We start from the raw sequence: 19,764 nt of genomic DNA, 5'->3' as shown, positions 1-19,764 counted from the left end.
TCTGTACTGAAGTACATGTATTTTTTCATTAAGATAATTTGATTTGTTAATATTCTTTCAGTAAGTCAAATTATATTACACACTGTTTAAAGCTTAAAAAAGAGGTTCAGTATCTCATTTTTTTCTATGGTAGTTTACTAGTTTAATACATTGGCATCAATCATTGTGGTTTGTCAACAGTTATGTAGTTCTCTGAATTTCAAATAATTGAAGTTGCTTCATTGTGATCTTTTTAGTAGAATATTTAGGTTTTGTTAGAAATTCCAATGCATAGATGGACAAAACGATGAAAGCCACCAAAATTGGTACCCCAAAAAATAGTTGCAGAAGACTAAATGATGCCAGATATTCTTAGATGTCTATTTCAAAATTACTTTTATCTAAATCACTCATTTGAAAAGACTCCAAATTTCACAGATAATCTTTCATTTCAGTAAGAAGACAAGATGACAGAGGTTCAGCCTCGAGAGATTAAAATCCTCGAGACTGCTGAGGATATACAGAATCGTAGACAGGAAGTACTGTCTCGATATGAACAGTTTAAAACCATCTGTTCAGACAGACGTCAGAAGCTTGAGGATTCTAGACGTTACCAGTATTTCAAGAGAGATGCTGATGAGCTCGAGAGCTGGATTTATGAGAAATTACAGACAGCTTCAGATGAAAGCTATAAAGATCCTACAAACTTACAGGTAGGAACTTTTAAGTGTTGTGCATACAAAAAATGTAGTTCAACATGCACATTGATTTAGATTATGTATTGAATGCCTTGTTGATTTCAGGATTTTTGGTTGCATACAATGTTCAAATTCTAAATAATTAGTACTCATCAATATTAAAGTAACAGATTCTTGAACAATTATTTACAGGTTCTTAAATGTTTACAAAAAGGAAATACATGTAATTCAATTTGATAAAATAAAAAAACTTCACTACATGTTTAATACCTATGGTAAAAAGTTATTTCATAAAATTTAAAGAAAAAAAATATGTAAAAGACCAACAGTAAATTCTACAAGCATTACTGTAAGGCTGCTTGTTTGTTACAAAAAAGTATAAAAGTAAATCCTATTTAAACCTTAAGCTTGCAAGGTTAAGTTATTGTCAAAATGAAAGTCATGCACCATTTTGAAGCCTGTCTTTTGATTGAATGATAATACCCTTTTATATGTTTAGACTGTACTTTACTATTAAACAGGCCAAGATCCAGAAACATCAGGCCTTTGAAGCAGAAGTAGCTGCCCATGCTAATGCCATTGTTGTCCTTGACAACACAGGAACTGATATGATCAACAAGGAACACTTTGCTTCAGATATCATTAAGGTAATTCTCAAAACCAGTTAAGCTTTTTTGTCTTGAACTTTCAATATGGGATTAATGTGTCCTTGACATCTTCCCAGTATCTTAAGGTGGTTTATCGTAGGTAATGTTGGTTTTGATTTGATTCCATTAAACTTCCACATGAATGTCATAGCCAGCACTCCACAGTTTAGTTTCGCACTTTTGGCTAGGGATGAAAAATGACATTAATGGAAACTGGTGGTTGCTATAGTGATTAAAAATGATGAATCTATTGTTGATAAAACATTTTCTAAAAAGGGACTTTTAAAAAGTTTTTTGCAATGTTTCATATATTTTCAACGTTGATGGGGCTTTTTTTCAGTGACAATTTGACTTCATTGTGAAAGTGAAAGTAAGTCAATTTTTTACCATGCTAAATTTGATAAGTGGATTACAAAGTGAAATAGTGAAAAATCTAACTGGCGATGCCCATATGAGGAAGGGGTTTTCCAAGGAAAAAGTTTTGACAGTTTCAGGGCATGAAATAAAAATTTAAGATATTTTGCAAGAAATTTGATATTTTTAAACCTGATTTTACCAACTTTTTTGCAAGTTTCTGCATATTTTTGCATGGTTTCTATGGTAATTCTATATGCTGTGGGTAATTTTTTTCCACAAAATTTTTACTTCACCCTGAAGGCCTTGGTTTGAGCTATTTCTAGATATATAGATTAACAGATGCTTGACATTTTTTTGAAGTGATAAATGTTACAAAGCATCAGATTACAAGACCGAAATTAGGCAGTTCTACAATACTGTGGAGTGCTGGCATATGAATAAAAGTTCATTTATGTTATTATAGCTTCTAGTCATTTTAATCATCTGAGCTCTTGATAAAAATTACTGAGACAATATACATTGTTGCTTAGTATTTTTAAAATTGGTATGCCTAGATCATCATTTTTTGTGCAAAGAATATGTAATATATATATTTATTGTTGTATGGTTTTTGTTACTATAGGCCAGATTGGAAGAATTACACAGGCTATGGGAACTTCTGTTATCCAAACTTAAGGACAAAGGACTGAGACTTAAGCAGGCACTAAGACTTGTCCAGTTTATGAGGGAATGTGATGAAGTTATGTTCTGGATCAATGATAAGGTCAGTACTGTCACTTCAGTCTGTTGTACGTTAAATCTTATTCAGGTACCACATGACTCCAGCATTAGAACAATTGAAATTAGTAATTAATAAATATTGGCCACATAGGTTATGAAGATGGTTATAATGATGGAATTAAGATAAAGTGGTCAGTAATGTGAAAATTCTGATTAACTTAACAAATCAAGCTTTCATTAAAATTTTAGAGATGGTAATGGTCTGCAAATGTGTAACCAGGTTGTTTCTTTTATGGGAGTCCATTATTATCTAACAAGCAATCTGTTGTGATCATAACTAAACAGGAAACTTAGGGTTGGATTTATTTTTAACTTGAGGACTTCTATTGTCAGTTAACTCATTGTATACATTTGTAATATGCAAGGTGCAATGATAAACATATGTTTTTGTCTTGCAGGAAGCATTTGTATCATCTGAAGAATTTGGACAGGATTTAGAACACGTTGAAGTGTTACAGAAAAAGTTTGACGAGTTTCAAAAAGTAAGCAAAACTTATTTCAAGAGTTTTATTAGTGATAATGTTCTGCTATAGAAATATTCAGAAATATCTTTTGTAACTAAAGAAATTATAAAAAAAACCCCACTTTTAAAGTATTCTGTATGTAGTACAAGCATTCAAAAAATCAGCCTAAAGAAACAAGTGATAGAAGGAATTACATATGTATAAATTTTATAGGATCTACAGAACCATGAAGACAAAGTAACAGAAGTAAACAATTTAGCAGAGCAGTTAGTAACAGATGGACATCCTGAGGAAAACACCATCAGGTCTAGACAAGAGGTAAATTGGTCATTCATTATACCTGTCTATGTATTTCAATATCAAAAAGTCTACTGTTTTTGTTTTCCATCCTACACAGGGAAATATTTTTCACATGAAATTCACTTCAACATGAATTGCATATGAAAAATTTGCATGAATTTCATGTGAAGACTTGATTCATCCAAATTTCATGTGGACTCTGTCACAAAGTTTATTTGCTCAATTTGGGTGAAATTCGTGTGAAAATAATGTGAAACAATTATGCCTGTGTAGTTGTGGTCAGCTTTTTAGCTCACCTGTCCAAAGGCCATGTGAGCTATTGCCATCACTTGGCGTTCGTCATCATCCGTCATCGTCGTTAACAATTTTTCAAAACTCTTCTCCTCTGAAAGTACTTGACCAATTGGAACCAAACTAGGTATGAGTCTTCCTTGGGGTATCCTGAATAGAACTGATGTGGGGATTTTTGATCCTTGAAAGACAAGGCCACCGTTACTAAAAATAGAACATAGGGGTCAGACAGTAGTTTTTAGCATATATCTCCAAAACTGTTGGGTTTAGCCAAATTCTGACATGTAATAAAAGTGTTCAGCATGATGAGATCTATCTGCGGTCAAATTTTCATTATATGTTAAGCCATGTTGGAGTTATTGCCCTTTTTCAACATTTTTTTTGCTATTTTGAATGTTATTTCTTTCAAAAATCTTTTCCTCTGACACCACTTGACCAATTGGAACTTAACTTGGTATGAATATTCCTAGGGGATCGTGCACTGAACTGATGTGGGGATTTTTGATCCGTCGAAAAACATGGCCGCCATTACTAAAAATAGAACATAGGGGTCAGACAGTAGTTTTTCGCATATATCTCCTAAACCATTAGGTTTAGCGAAATTCTGACATCAGTCAAAAGTGTTCAGTATGATCTATCTGTGGTCAAAATTTGGTGAAAATCTGTTGACCCATGTTGGAGTTATTGCTCTTTTTGGATGTTTTTTGCTGTTTTTAATGTTATTACTTTAAAAATCTTCTCCTCAGAAACTACTTTACAGAATTAAATGAGAGTTGGTATTTTGGTTTCAAAGGGTATCCTTAACAAAATGACTGTTTGGATTTTTGATCTGTTATAAAGCATGGCCACTGTTACTTAAAATTGAACATAGGGGTCAGACAGCAGATTTTTGCATATATCTCCAAAATGGTTAGGTTTAACCAAAATCTGACTGGGGCAAAATTATTCAGCATGAAGAGATCTATCTGTGGTCAAATTTTGGTGCAAATTTGTTGATCCATGTTGGAGTTATTGCCCTTTTTTTGAAGTTTTTTGCTGTTTTTAATGTTATTTAAAAAATCTTCTCCTCAGAAACTATTATGCAAAATTCAATGAAAGTTGGCATTTTTGATTTACAAATGTATAGGGTATCCTTAATGAAATAATTTATTTTTGATCGCTGAAAAGACATGGCTGCCGTTTCTTAAAATAGAACAATGGGGTCAGACAGCAGATTTTTGCATACATCTCCAAATCTGTTAGGTTTAGCTAATAGCTTTCAATTGCTGAAATGATCCTTATTATAAGGCTTACAAATGTGTCCAATGAATCAAATGGAGACAAAATTGTCTGACAACTCCTTGTTAGAGTTATTGCCTGTAAAAGGCAAAAATTTAACCAGGTGAGCAATTCAGGCTCCGGGAAGCCTCTTGCATTTATTGTTTTCAGATAATTTACAAACCATGAAAAAAGTGATTTTCATATGGCAGAAAAGGAAGCTTTCAATACATTCCAGTCTTCTGCTTTATAACAATGTTTTATTGTTTTTCACAGCTGATAAATTGTATCAACTCATTTTGGTGAATGAAAACAGTTGTAGAACATTGGAACTAAAATGACTGCAATGTACTCTAGCTTTAAAAGGAAATATGATTGTGACATTATCATTTTTAGGAGGTTAATGAAGCTTGGAAGAGGTTGAAGGATTTGTCTCTCCTCAGACAGGAAAGGCTGTTTGGTGCCCACGAAATTCAAAGATTTAACAGGTAATGAAGATACAGCATATTTACTATCTGGAGTATAGTCCAGTCTCTATAGTGTTAAAAAAGTGTTAACTTACCAAGCATTGGGACTGTCTGGCAGTGGTTTTAACTTACCTAGCTAAACAATGATCTTTTCAAATAGAAAAAACACCCTTGAGTGAAATAATATTGTCAAGTCAGTGGATTTTTGACATGCATGTTTCTGATTCATACCAAAGCTTACACTTAATGCTCTTATACTTTTGGAATTCATTAAGATACATGATTGTATGATTGGTTTGTTAATCAATGATATTATTCTGATTTGATAGTTAAACAACTGTTTTTGTTAAATAACTGATTCAGAACCTATGTTCAGTCTGATGAACTGATGAATTTAATATTTAGGTGGAATAGTCTTATCTGTTGTCTGTTAGGTTGTAAAACACTTTTTAAATAAAAATCAGTCTATATTGACAGAGATGCTGATGAGACGATTGCATGGATTATGGAGAAAGATGTCATCTTGTCTTCAGATGATTATGGTCGTGACTTGGCTAGCGTTCAGGCTCTCCAGAGAAAACATGATGGAGTAGAAAGAGACTTGGCTGCCCTCGAGGAAAAGGTAGATGAACCGTTTTGCAAATTCAATCTGTTGAATACATTGCCTCATTAAAACTTTAGTAAGTACTTAAAAAACAGTACAAAAGTACTGAGATATGAATTGCAAAACTTTGTGAAAATAGGAAGAAAAAAAACCTTTGTTAAGATAAAGCAATTATCCTTTCAGACATGGTTGTATGCATTATTTCCATTTTGCTTCAAAATTAAAGAAAACCATTCTTAAATTTGATAGATATCCACCTTGGGCAAGGAGGCAGAGAGATTGATGGATAGTCATAAAGACCAGGCTGGACAAATCAGTTCTAAACAGACAGAAATTGCTGACAATTGGGAGAAACTCAAGAACAAGGTTAGTTTCAGAAATTAATACTCAGATGATCAAATACAAGAATTTTTCCTAAAGAAAGAAAATAGATCTATGCAATATCATCACAATATACAATCACAATTGATACAGTTTACATATTACATGTCACTATGTATATATACATGTAGTTAACTATACATAATAAAAATTCAAAAAACAAAATTATTTCAGAAGTAATGTATTTCCTGATTTGCTGTGAATAATTTCTTTTATCCTTTCATAAACCTAGTTTTAATAAACAACTATGATGCCATCAATAATTTTTAATGATTTACTGGAGATTTTTGGATATCAGGTTTAGCTATAATATTTTATGTCTTTTGGAAATAACCTCAAGTCTCAAGGTTAACACTTGACATGTCTTGATAGAGGTTATATTTTTATCTACTCGAAAAGAATATAAGTTAGCCTGAAAGAAACAAAATTATGATATGAAATTTCTTTATTATTTAAGGGTGCTGATAGAAAAGCCAGGTTGGATGATTCATACTACCTTCATCGGTTCTTGGCTGATTTCCGTGATTTGATTTCCTGGATTCATGATATGAAAGCCATTATCTCTGCTGATGATCTGGCCAAGGATGTTGCTGGAGCTGAATCTCTTGTTGAGAGAAATCTTGAATGCAAGGTATGTACATATATATGTATATAATGAATTGATATATCAGAAAAGTCTTTTGGATTAAATGACATGTATAGTGAATCCGTTTTAAACACTGAATAGTTAAAAAAAACTTGTTTTAACCAGACACTCTTTGAAGACCTTTATATTAATTTGAATGTATTTTAAATCTCTATAAACCAAACACCTGTCTAAGTGAACAAATTCTAAAGTTCAAAGGTTATTTGGTTTGGATAAGTTTCTATGTTTATGTTATTTGTTGTCTATTTACAAAAAGTTTCAATGTTGATCAATGTCATATTTGTACATGTAAAAAGGTTTTGTGTATTCTCTGAAGATTATGCTTCCATGATGTGTTTTTTATAATTTATATAAGTTTTTTAATTATTTTTAAGAAGAAATGTTATTGCTATTTGTAGGGAGAAATTGATGCCAGAGAAGATACGTTTCGTTCCACTGTTGATGCTGGTCAGAGATTAGTGGATGCTGATCACTATGCGGCTGATGAAGTTAGAGAAAAAGTAAATATATTTGTTCTTGAAATATTAAGCTTGTCAGGTTTTTCTGCTATGATGGTTCTAATGTTTGACTGTCTGCTTCAAAAATACATGTATTTAATCTACTGTTTGAATTTGAGCATGTTTACATGATGTAACAATTTTTAGTTAGTTGTAATTTATTTTTAATATTGGTTATTAGTACAGTGTAATTGACCTGAAAGTTTAGTATCTTTTATTCTACTTATTACCTATTGATTTTAGTTTTTTTTTGTAAGGTATTGTTCAAAATTCTAACACCTAACTTTGTCAATCTCTTTCAGCTCCAAGTTCTATCCTCTGAGAAGTCAAGTTTACTGGAACTTTGGGAAGAAAGAAAGATATTATATGAGCAGTGTATGGATCTACAGTTATTCTACAGGGATACTGAGCATGCTGATGCTGTCATGACCAAACAAGAGGTAGTGTATATATTTCAGGTTCTCTTTGATAAGAAAACTAAAGGTAGTGAAGCAGTTGAAAAGAGAATGGATTTGGTGAAACACAACAAATACACCAATAAATAACCTTAATACAAAATGGTAATTACTTCCAGCAATCATCAAAAGGTCCTCAACAGGTTTAAATACACTGAAAGGTCCTTCAACAAAAGTAATAAAATCCATGGTATCAGAATGATAACATGTTTTCAAAATAAATTAAAAAATAAAATAAATTCACAACGATACATAAATGACCAACGTCTCCAGACTGTAGACAGGCATTTGTCTGTGGAATGTCTTTTTCAAATGTTTTTCACAATTGTATGCAAGTTGAAGGCAATAAACATGGGAAGAAAAATTTGACAATTTTGCAAAATTTACAAGTAGATATCTACATGAAGTTCTGCTATCACAATCATGTTTGTAAATTAAACTGCTCAATTAAAAGGACAATGAATCTGACGATATCCATTTTGCATAATTAACATTATTTTATATTTTCAGGCTTTCTTGGCAAACAAAGACTTAGGTGACTCGTTAGACAGTGTTGAGGCATTAATTAAGAAACATGAGGACTTTGAGAAATCTCTGGCTGCACAGGAAGAGAAGATTAAGTTGTTGGATGACTTTGCTACTAAGTTGATCCAGAATGAACACTATGCCCATGATGATATAGCTGTCAGGAGAGACCAGGTACATCTTATACAGGAACTATGAATAAATTCTGGAAATAAACTGAGTGTGAAAACTTCAGATTTAAACCAGGATAAGTTGTTGATAATAAATCAAATTCCAAATATCTAGGTTTTTACAATTGATTTTTTTTGTGTTGGATAATCATACCTAAAATATTTGGTGTACCTTTTTTTGAATAAACAATTTTTTTATTATAGCTGTTATTGAGAAGGAACAACTTGTACCAGACTTCTACTGAGAGACGACAACTTCTTGAGGAATCCTATAAGTTTCAAACTTTTGAAAGAGATTGTGATGAAACCAAGGGATGGATTAATGAAAAGCTGAAGACAGCCTCTGATGAAAATTATCTGGTGAGAAACTAATAGAAATGATCACACATCTTTATTCCTTTTGGTATTTAATGTGGAAATTGTGATTGGTCTATTAGTCAGGATGTCAGTAAGGGAAATCATTGGATGATGGTCAGGGTGTCAAATGAGGGACTGGTTACTAGATGAGAAAACTGTTAATCTCAAGTGAAAATAAATTATTTACCATAGAAGTAATTATTAGGAATTTTTGATTGGTTTGGCTTTGTGGAAAGTCTTTGCTTTTCTGTCTTTTCACTTTCATTGTGATGAAGTTGTTTCTTTGTAGGATCCTACCAATCTTCAAACCAAAGTACAGAAACATCAGAACTTTGAAGCTGAACTTGAAGCTAACAAGAATCGTATAGAAACCATACAACAAACTGGGGAACAACTCATCAGTGAGAACCATTATGCTTCAGAGGAAATTCAGTAAGTTTTGAACCACTGGAACAGTCTGGGAGATGCAGGTAACCACAGTGAAGACCAGTACTGTATCTCATGTAGTATTCTGTATTGAAAAATCACTGCAAGGATTTCATGGGAAAATTCAGGTTTTTTTTTACAAAATCACATTACATTGTAATTCTAGTTGATAAAAAGAAAGATTGAGTAAAAAATCTTTTAAGTTCATTAATTTATTGGTTATTTGACACTATTGGAGTCTGCTACTGTATTTGTAAAATTCTTTTCCATTCTAGAGCCCATGTTACTGAGATAGTAAACCTATGGAAGACGCTACTGTCACAAACTGACCTGAAAGGAAATAAATTGAAGGAAGCCAGCCAACAACAACAGTTTAACAGGAGTATTGAAGATGTTGAGGCTTGGTTGTATGAGATTGAAGGTCAGCTCAAGTCAGAGGACTATGGAAAGGTAACTTTATTTCTTACTTCATTGTCCTATATCTAAGTAATGCTAAGAAAAATGAATTGTCGCATGTCATTTTTATTCTTTTTAATTTAGATATAGGTTGCATGTTTTGAAATGAAGGGTTCAGAAACTACACATGACTTCAGGTTTTTGAATGTGTAAAAAAATAACATTTGTATAGGGTTATATTTTAATAAATGTATAAATTATAAATATAGGAGTAGATGTAATTATATATATGTAAAAGGAATTTATAACATAACACCTTTAGGAAATTTGGATTATAAAAAAAATGTCCTTTTTGTACTCTGTCATTAATATATTAATATGGCAATATATAGTTTTCAGTTCAGTTTTAATAATATGTTAAAACTTACTATTGATTTAATAGTATTTTTTGAAAATGAATATAAAGTCTACAAGATAACTATGGTAGCTAATTACTAATTTGGAAGAAATTCATAATGCATGGTCTGATATGTAAATATTTATTTAACTTAACTGAATTTCAGATATATATATAATAGTTGACCATTCTTCAAGATGTAATAGGTACAAATGATTTACAGTCGAACCTCGATGTGTTGAACTCGGATTAGTCGAAATTTCGGATAAGTCGAACTAATTACAAAGTCCCAGCAAAACTCCCCTTACTCCAATACAATTTTACCTCAGATGACTCGAAACCTCGGATAACTCCAGGTAATTAATCAGTCCCCCCGATAGGACTTCGAGGTTAATTAACCCTGATGTCTCGAAGTCAACTAATTAGTCAGTAAACTGATTGCTTTATTACAAACCATGATCGAAGTGTGTTTTAACAACAATTAGCGTGGCTTTTAAAATTAATTTGTTGACACTCTTTATGGTTTGATTTGTTTATTTAATTAATTTAAAATTGTGTGTGTTGTTAAAAGAAACGAAATTTATTAATAATGGGAATTTACTCAAACAGTAATATCGGATATTTTGATATTTTGAAAAATTTTATAAAAAATACAGATGAATTGTAATGGTATCTGACTATTTAATGAAACATCAAACAGACAATAGGAAGTGTATTTCAACAACTACATTCGTTTTGCCAGTAAATTTGAAATTTTATCATAATAATGTAGAGCACATGGTTTGACGATACTCCTGATTGTGAAGCAAACAAAGCAGCATGTTATGGACTATGACGTTTTTGATATAGAAAAAATAAAAAGGAAATTTCACTAAAACACTCGGTGCCGTTCAGTATTTCAAACATGATATACAACATACAAAAAATATCTTCCTATATGAAACGCATGACATTACGAAGTACCGTGTAAAGTGAAGTACATGTACATTACAAGCACAACAAATGATGTAACTACAGAAACAATCATGGACCAAACTACTAGTATTTCCGGTTTATCTTCGACCTCGGATTACTCGAACCTCGGATAACTTGAACATTATTGCATGGTCCCTTTGACTTCGACTTAACGAGGTTCGACTGTATATATCAATAATTCCCAAAGGTCATTCAGGTCATTTTGCCTTGTCCAGTAACATTTAGTCTGGTCATTAGATTTTAGTTTTTAAATTCATAGAAGAGGCATTAATGTTTTCTGAATTGTTTTTACTAGACTATATTATTAGTCATTAAGCCCTAAGATATAGATCTATTCTATAAATTTATGTTTTTAATCAAATGAACTTGTTACTGTTAAGTGTAGAAGTTGATTGTGACAACAGATCAGAATTAGAAGTTATTAGCGTTAAGATTGGTCATTTGAAACCATTGTTGTATTTGAAGGATGGTCTTTTAGTTTAAACTTTGTTAAGTGTTTGTATGTACATGTATTATAGATATATGTGTGTATTACATATTACTTTGCTTTTGTTATTAGCATTTTAAAACTCGACTTGTAAGTTTAATTTCTGTTTTTAGCATTTTCTGATTATTTTGCTTGCTAGAGTGATTTTTGATTTTCAGAAGTGTGATTTAATAATCATAGAGTAGAAATATTGCTTTGTTACACTCACTGGGGTTGTTATATGGTTTTTCATTCCTGAAAAATGAGTTATCCCCCTTCTGTTATCATACTTTCCATATGAATCTGAGTTATTTTGAAATCAGCTATCTTGGTTTGGTGACATAATTTTTGTCTGGTAGTCTGCCTATCCATTATTAGTCTTCTTTTACTTTTTTCTTAAGAAATTCTTACCTACTTGACATAAAGTACAGAAAAATCAGCATGAATCTTGTATTTGAAGCCTCTCTCCTCTTTTTCTTACATTATGTCAGAGTGAATCTTTGTAATAAATTAAAACAAAAGTTGATTGATCTTTCTATGACCAGTGTTTTCCGGTTTATTTGATCTGTCTGTAAACATTTGTAATGATTTTGGGGAAGAAATAATTGTAAAAGCTATTGAAATGTATTTACAAAATTCTAAGAATGATGTTTTTGTTTTTTGTTGTCTTTTACAAGAAATTTAATCATTATACAAAACAGGAATCTGCAAGAATGAAATTTCCCCTCATATTGCTATATTTTACATAAGGCAGTGAGTTAAATCAGTAAGTTTGCCCATCAAGTTACTTGTAGCTTGTTTTTTTTTCTGAAACTGATGACAAATGATGCATGTGAATTTTCTCTAAATGGATCCTCACATTGATGAATTAATGATATGGCCACACTTGTACTAGCATGAGTTCATTCTGTGCACTTGACACAAATCACAGGAGGAAGTTTATACCTGTCGAAGATATGTAACAGTTCTCTCAATCTGTTCTCACCCTGTCTATCCATTATTGTTTTTTAAGCTCACCTTGTTTTTATTAAGCCTCTCATATCAGCTGTGTGTATATTATTGAATAGTAGCAAGCTTTCTTCCCCAAATATGTATATTCAGGACTCAGACTAGTAGTGCTTTTAGGTTTATGAATCAATTGCGACAGATCATAGCAGCTTGAGTATTAGATGAAGAAAGCTTTGAGTGTTTACTGTATCATCAGAAAGTATTGTGAAAGTGGGAATTGGTTGTTACAAAACATTTAAAATCAAGACCTTAGAGGATTTAGATTTATAATTAATAATACTCATCATGTAAAAATTTATATTGCATTTGCATTATTGTAAACTTTATTCATAAGTGAAAGGATTTATTTTGTAATTTACAGTATTTACGGAATTGACAGAGGCATTGTGTGTGATTAGACTGGTAGATTTTTTTAATTAATGATAATGATATCGTGCACATAAGCTTTGATTTTGACTTAAATTTGATTTAAAAGTAAATTTCACTTTGATAAAGGTGTCAATAAACAGGTAAAGTTGAAGACAAGACACACAATAATTGTAAGATTGGTTATTTGTAGGATCTAACTGGTGTACAAAACCTACAGAAGAAGCATGCCTTACTTGAGGCTGATGTTGCTGCTCATCAAGTATGATTTCATACACTGTCAAAATAAACACTGTTTTTTTAAATACCTTATTCTTTTCAAATAACTTCGGGAAATCTAGAAATGAAAATATACTTGTACTTGAAGGTGAAACATGTTGATGTGTGCATTCATAAAGAATGTTCTACTGAATGAATTAAAACTTTCTGATCCATTTAGTTTTATTTTTTATTCAAATAATGTTGCATTGTTTTCATGGAAATTTCAAGTGTCATGTTTAATAGTAAAAAAAGAACGTATTTTTCGATGTTTAATTTGTACCAATTATACAATCTGTCTTCAATAATCGAATTTTTTCCCAGGACCGTATTGATGGCATTGTTATCCAGTCCAATCAGTTTGTTGAATCTGGACATTTTGATGCTGATAATATTAGAAAGAAACAAGAGGATGTTGTGAAGCGTTACGAGGCTCTTATGAGTCCCATGTCTGACAGGAAACAAAGATTAGAGGAGGCACTCAAACTACAACAGTTCCTTAGAGATGTAGAGGATGAGGAAGATTGGATCAGAGAGAAAGAACCTATCGCTTCCTCAACAAATAGAGGTATAAACAAATTCCTAATGTTTCTTATAAAAACAGAGGTATGAATTCCATGGTTTTCTCTAGGCCAAAATAAAAAAACATCCTAGATGATCATACCATTCCAACCCAAATTTTTCACCCTCTCTAAAAAATTTTTTAAAAATAAAAAAAAAAAATTTCCGAATGTAGATCAATTTCTTTCAAATTGACATTATTTTTCACTTAAATTAAAATAATAAATAAATAAATAAACCGCTTGCTCACCCCTGATTTTGAAAAATGTTTAATGAGAATCTACTGATTTTGTTATGATGGCCGTACAGACTGAAGTACAATTAATTATATTCCACTACAAACAGGAGTACGTAAATAAATCTATAGCTACTTGTACAATGTGTTACTTACATCAAACCAAACACACACACTAGAAATATATTTGGTATTTTTTATGATGTTAAAATTTTTTTTTATCAATCGGTAGGTCGTGACTTGATTGGTGTGCAGAACTTGATAAAGAAACATCAGGCTTTACAGGCTGAGTTAGCAGGACATGAACCTAGGATCAACAATGTCTGTATAGAAGGAGAGTCTATGATCAAAGACAACCATTTTGCTTCTGTTGATATCAAAACTAAAATTGAAGAATTACAAGCTAGATGGCAAGCTCTCATGGTTTGTACTGTTTATAACATCATCAGTTCATTGTTTCAATGTTCTTTGTCTAGAAGTTGATACTGTTCTTAGAACTGCAAATAAAATATGTTTTGTAAACAAATGCAACAAATTCTTAATAGGAAATGAATGATGGTAAGAGTAGATTTCACAGTATGTTTTAATTTTTTAAATATCTATATTTGTTCATAACCGAGATGGTAATGATTTTTTTTTTAATTAAAAGGAAAGAAATGTTAATAGTAAAACAGATTTTTGTGGTAGTATAGTATAGAAATGTAAAATCAAATTATTATAAAACTTCAAACTTCACTTTGTTCACATCAGGAAAAAGCATCTCAGAGAAAACAGGATTTGGAGGATTCTTTACAAGCCCAGCAGTACTTTGCTGATGCTAATGAAGCTGAATCATGGATGAAAGAGAAAGAGCCTATTGCTGCTAATACTGACTATGGAAAGGATGAAGATTCTGCCGAGGTTAGGGTGATAAATGAAAAATCATGGTATGCTGAGTCACAACAGCATTGCATATAAGGGGATATAACTAATGGTTATAAGACTGGCGATGTTTGTAGTACAAGCTACAATTTTTTATAGCGATTTCCAGGGAAATAATATATGCTTTTATTGAAGATTGTTAATTCTTGCTGGCTACATCAGTTGGATTTTCTAAAGAATTAAATTACTGTAAAGTAGACTGTTGATGGAATAAACATATTCTTATTGAGGATTCTTCAATCAAAACTGTTTCATTTTCTTTTCTGTATTGTAGGCTTTGTTAAAGAAACATGAAGCATTTTTCTCTGATTTGGATGCCTATGGATCTGTTGTGGAAGGACTCCGAGAGCAAGCACAGGCTTGTAAGGTATGAAAAGTGTAGGACAGTAACAGTGTCATTCTTTGTCAAGTCAATACATGCTCAATCAATAGAAAAAAAAAATTATGCTAACAGCATGCAGCATATATAGACTGAAAACAAATGTCCTGTATTTATTTATATTCAAATAAACATCAACACATTTCCTTAAGTGAAAGAACTGCTTACTATTTGTATGAGAAAAATGATTAAAGAATAGTATTGTGTGAATAAATTACAGAAATTAAATTGAATCCAATAAGGCTGACAGTCAGTATTAATTGTAGAGTAGAGGAGTAGATGGGGTAAGGATAGGTTTGACACAATATAGCTCTACCTTCACTTCCTGTTTTTTTTCATCCTTCAGACTTAACTATATGTTTGTACTAATATACTATATATTCAAATGACCATGCAGTCATTCCACTTTCGACTTTAAAAATGTAGGGAAAGAAGCCCAAGAATGATTAAAAATTGTTGCAATACTACAGTTATTCAAACTTGGATAGTACTTTATCTGTATTTGAATATGCATACTCAGTATACAAGTCTTTTGCTTTATGCTTGATAAGTATAAACATGCATTTTACTCAGAAATGACATCATTTATCAGGAGAAGTTTAACACTACTCTTTCATCAAAACAACACATTTATATCATATTCACTAATTATTGTCCTTTCATGAGACTCTCAGGAAAATCAGCAATTTTAAATAATATTAACTAGTGAAATGTTTTTCCTGTTTAACTAACATTTTCTAGCACACAGTACTTAAAATTTAAAGTCTCACATCATTTTAGCACATTTGTTTAGCGCAACACTCTTTCCTTAAAGGAAAAAAACTTTTCTTCCATTTTCTCTTCACATGTTCAAAATAAACAAAAATATAAAATAAAATACTAGTTTTTATGTTCATCTTTAATAAGTTAAACATAACAGAGAGAAAATAACAAGAAGAACGTGTTACCCTCACTGTTTGAAAAATAAAGTGGACATGCTTTAAAAAATCCATTGGAGTAATTTATGTTTTGATAATTTTAAGTGACTGGTTTATATTTAAGCAACAAGAAGCCCCAGTAGTTGATGACTTGGCAACAGAGAAAGTGATGGCCCTTTATGACTACACTGAAACATCACCAAGAGAAGTATCTATGAAGAAAGGAGATGTCCTTACACTACTAAACAGTGCTAATAAGGTAGGTTGGGGTACTACTACTACTAATAGAACGTGAAAGGGAAAATAATCTACATATAATGGTTTAAGAGTTGAAGATACATGTAAACAGTGTATAAGAATAGATGGAATTAATATTAAAATGATAGAGACATCATGAATGTAGGAGTAATAAATGAAGTAAAAGATGGTTTGGTTGAATTTGATATTAAAGATGTTTTAAATACTGAATTACTCTTGGTAGAGAAAAGAATTAGGTTTGAATCAAATGATGCCAACAAATTGAAATGTAAACTTACACATATCACAGCCATATTTGAAGGATGTAAACTTACACATATCACAGCTATGTTTGAAGGATGTAAACTTACACATATCACAGCTATGTTTGAAGGATGTAAACTTACACATATCACATCCATGTTTAAAGGATGTAAACTTGCACATGTCACATCCATGTTTGAAGGATGTAAACTTACACATGTCACAGCCATGTTCCAAGGATGTAAACTTACACATGTCACAGCCATGTTCCAAGGATAAACTTACACACAGCCATGTTCCAAGGATGTAAACTTTCTAAAAAATCTTCAGGATGCATGTACATGTATTAAGTTTATGCATATTGTAATCTATTTATTGTTACAGGACTGGTGGAAGGTAGAAGTCAATGACAGACAAGGCTTTGTTCCTGCTGCTTACTGTAAAAAACTGGATCCCAGTCTGTCAGCCAGTAGAAACAACCTGATGGATGAATTCACCATTTCTGTTAGACAAAACCAGATTGAGACACAGTAAGTTTTTTATAAACATTGGTTGTTATTAGTTGGATTACAATAGTTTCATGGCAAGCTATACTAATAAAAATTAAGATACTTACATTGTACTATATAACTGCAGTCAGATTCATATACAATTATTCAGTACTGATATATCTGAAACTGATGCTTATGGTGCACTATAAATCTTGGCATTAAAATTCCATCAGTAGTTAGTAATTGTACAAATTAGTTCATACATAAGGTTTATAATACTTAGATAATGTACTAATTAAATTTCAACTAATAACATCACAAAATAAAATGCTTGAGTAGATCAGCCTTGACAGTAACTTGTCATGTTTTGACTTCACACCAATTATATACTATAAAAGTTAATTTGATATGTAGTTAATTCATGGTCATTATAGAAAATTTTTTGATTGATGTACTGGTGATTTGTTGATTTTGCATTTACTTGCATTTTCATCATTTTCTTTTACACTACCGGTGCACCTTGTTCATGCTCCTAGTTTTTAGTGGAGTCCAAGTTGCTTATTTATTTTTGTTACATTGTATGTATTTTTTTGGTTATATTATTTTTTTTGTTGTGTGTGTATATTTTCCATGTCTGGTCTTAGTCCCTGGATGACATTATTTTGATTACTGCTAGAATCTTGGTTCCCTTGATTACTCTTTCAACAATGTTTTTTTTTATTACTGTTATTTGTGTGAATTACAGTAAGTATTAATTTTTATTTTGTATAGGTATGCCAACTTGTTGGATCTTGGAAACCAGAGACGTGAGAAATTACAGGAATCGTGTAGAGCCTATCAGTTGGTACGTGAAGCTGCAGAGTTGGCATCATGGATCACAGAAAAGGAAGGCATTATGATTGGTGAGGATGTAGGAGAAGATCTGGAACAAGTTGAGGAATACCAGAAGAAATTTGATGACTTTAGAAAGGTATTCACATTTTATCTGATCAAATTGATGTTGTGATCTCCAAAATGAAGTTGTCTTTTCACTCCTTTGAAAGAGAAGTAAAACAAAAATACAAATTGAAATGTGGAATATCATAGATGGTAAATCCAAGGGCAAAAAATAAAAAAAATGTTTCAGAACTTGAACTGATATAAATGACAAATAATAAGTAAAAGAAAAAGTTTAGATACACACTGAGACAGAGTTCATGAACTGCAATTATTGTTGTAGGACTTGAAATCCAATGAAGCCAGATTACAGGAGCTGAATACTATTGCTGACAAACTTACTGTCCTGGGAAGAACTGAAGCTGCTGAGAAGATTAGAGATCAAATTGCTGTGAGTATCTGTGTAAAGTAATGCATCTTAGCTTATCTAAAATTTACCATGTAGATTGTAGGCATTATTAGGTTTGGTTGGGACATTCGCTTAATATTACCTAACTTATTAAATGTTTTGGTGACAAGAAGCATTTTAAAGTTCTGATTTTAATATATGATGAAAGAAGAAGAAACTAGAAGTAGAGCTGATTTTAATATATGATGAAAGAAGAAGGAACTAGAAGTAGAACTGATTTTAATATATGATGAAAGAAGAAGGAACTAGAAGTAGAGCTGCAATTTCAAATTTATTTTTGCATATTGTAGGTGTTGAACACCAGATGGGCCAACCTACAAACAGTGACAGCGGAGAGAGCCCAGTCTCTAGGCAGTGCTCAAGAAGTACAAAGATTTCACAGGTACACAAATTATTACAGAAATTGTTATTGCTTGATTTTTGAGTGCCTAGTATATTGTAGAAAGTGAAGTGTTTAGAAATATTTTTTTACCAGAGGTGTGGCAATTAGAGTTTTGTTGATAAGTAAGACATAATTATTGGATGGTCATTTTGTGGCACAAGTATAGAATTAATATAATATGGTTTAAATTACACTAAGGCTATTCCAGGAAAAAGTGCATGGGAGGGTTGGACAGCACATTTTTATACCCCACCACCCAAAGAATAAAATTAAATGTTCTTAAAAAGTATTACTGTGTATGTCTAGAAATACCTCCATCCATACACTGTCCAATCCCCTATACATTTTTAGGAATAGCCCTTAAAAACATACACAAAAAACATGTAAATTATCTTTTTATTTTTTACAGAGATATTGATGAAACAAAGGACTGGATAGATGAGAAAGACTTTGCCTTGGCCAATGAGAACTATGGTCATGACTTAGCTAGTGTACAGGCTTTACAGCGTAAACATGATGCTCTTGAGAGAGATTTGTCTGCTCTTGGTGAAAAGGTATATTGTTTGACATTTTGATATTGTTTTCTTATGCTCACATTTCTAAATATTTAATGAGAAGAGTTATGCTCAGGTTATGACACATGCAAGAATAGAAACTTACTATTACACAGCCAAATATGCCACATATGATAATCATATGGTGCTCGATTCATATGATAATCATATGGTAATCATATGACAATCATATGATATTGATATCATATGATTCTTATATGGTAATTTTGGCTTAAAAACATATGACAATCATATGTTTGTGAAAAACATGATTATCATACATAAACCAAAACATATAATAATCATATGGT

General features: G+C 31.5%; 1 protein-coding gene across 16 annotated transcripts in view; it reads left to right on the top strand.

Moving 5' to 3' along the window:
- Positions 1-19,764, top strand: part of LOC148611946 (spectrin alpha chain-like) — a 44,312-nt gene that overhangs the window by 4,548 nt on the left and 20,000 nt on the right. For 7 of the 16 annotated variants that reach the window (XM_088592978.1, XM_088592977.1, XM_088592974.1 and 4 more), the window contains exons 2-29: positions 435-692; positions 1,199-1,324; positions 2,304-2,444; positions 2,860-2,943; positions 3,139-3,243; positions 5,170-5,261; positions 5,718-5,862; positions 6,094-6,210; positions 6,683-6,856; positions 7,270-7,371; positions 7,671-7,808; positions 8,334-8,522; positions 8,723-8,878; positions 9,165-9,307; positions 9,577-9,751; positions 11,629-11,646; positions 13,103-13,171; positions 13,492-13,735; positions 14,196-14,386; positions 14,714-14,863; positions 15,159-15,251; positions 15,530-15,547; positions 16,305-16,439; positions 17,066-17,211; positions 17,944-18,142; positions 18,392-18,499; positions 18,808-18,899; positions 19,309-19,453. In XM_088592978.1, coding sequence (XP_088449104.1) covers positions 447-692; positions 1,199-1,324; positions 2,304-2,444; positions 2,860-2,943; positions 3,139-3,243; positions 5,170-5,261; positions 5,718-5,862; positions 6,094-6,210; positions 6,683-6,856; positions 7,270-7,371; positions 7,671-7,808; positions 8,334-8,522; positions 8,723-8,878; positions 9,165-9,307; positions 9,577-9,751; positions 11,629-11,646; positions 13,103-13,171; positions 13,492-13,735; positions 14,196-14,386; positions 14,714-14,863; positions 15,159-15,251; positions 15,530-15,547; positions 16,305-16,439; positions 17,066-17,211; positions 17,944-18,142; positions 18,392-18,499; positions 18,808-18,899; positions 19,309-19,453 — 3,741 coding nt within the window. In that variant the 5' untranslated portion in view covers positions 435-446. The remainder of the gene's footprint in view (positions 1-434; positions 693-1,198; positions 1,325-2,303; positions 2,445-2,859; positions 2,944-3,138; positions 3,244-5,169; positions 5,262-5,717; positions 5,863-6,093; positions 6,211-6,682; positions 6,857-7,269; positions 7,372-7,670; positions 7,809-8,333; positions 8,523-8,722; positions 8,879-9,164; positions 9,308-9,576; positions 9,752-11,628; positions 11,647-13,102; positions 13,172-13,491; positions 13,736-14,195; positions 14,387-14,713; positions 14,864-15,158; positions 15,252-15,529; positions 15,548-16,304; positions 16,440-17,065; positions 17,212-17,943; positions 18,143-18,391; positions 18,500-18,807; positions 18,900-19,308; positions 19,454-19,764) is intronic. The other 9 variants (XM_088592979.1, XM_088592975.1, XM_088592967.1 and 6 more) reach the window with 4 other exon arrangements.

This window comes from Perna viridis, chromosome 7, assembly GCF_037379345.1.
Source record: "Perna viridis isolate PV_CMFRI_1.1 ecotype Kerala chromosome 7, ASM3737934v1, whole genome shotgun sequence".
In the NCBI taxonomy this organism is placed as follows: domain Eukaryota; kingdom Metazoa; phylum Mollusca; class Bivalvia; order Mytilida; family Mytilidae; genus Perna; species Perna viridis.
The sequence above is the reverse complement of the archived record's forward strand: the minus strand, read 5'-3'. Positions and strand labels throughout refer to the sequence as shown.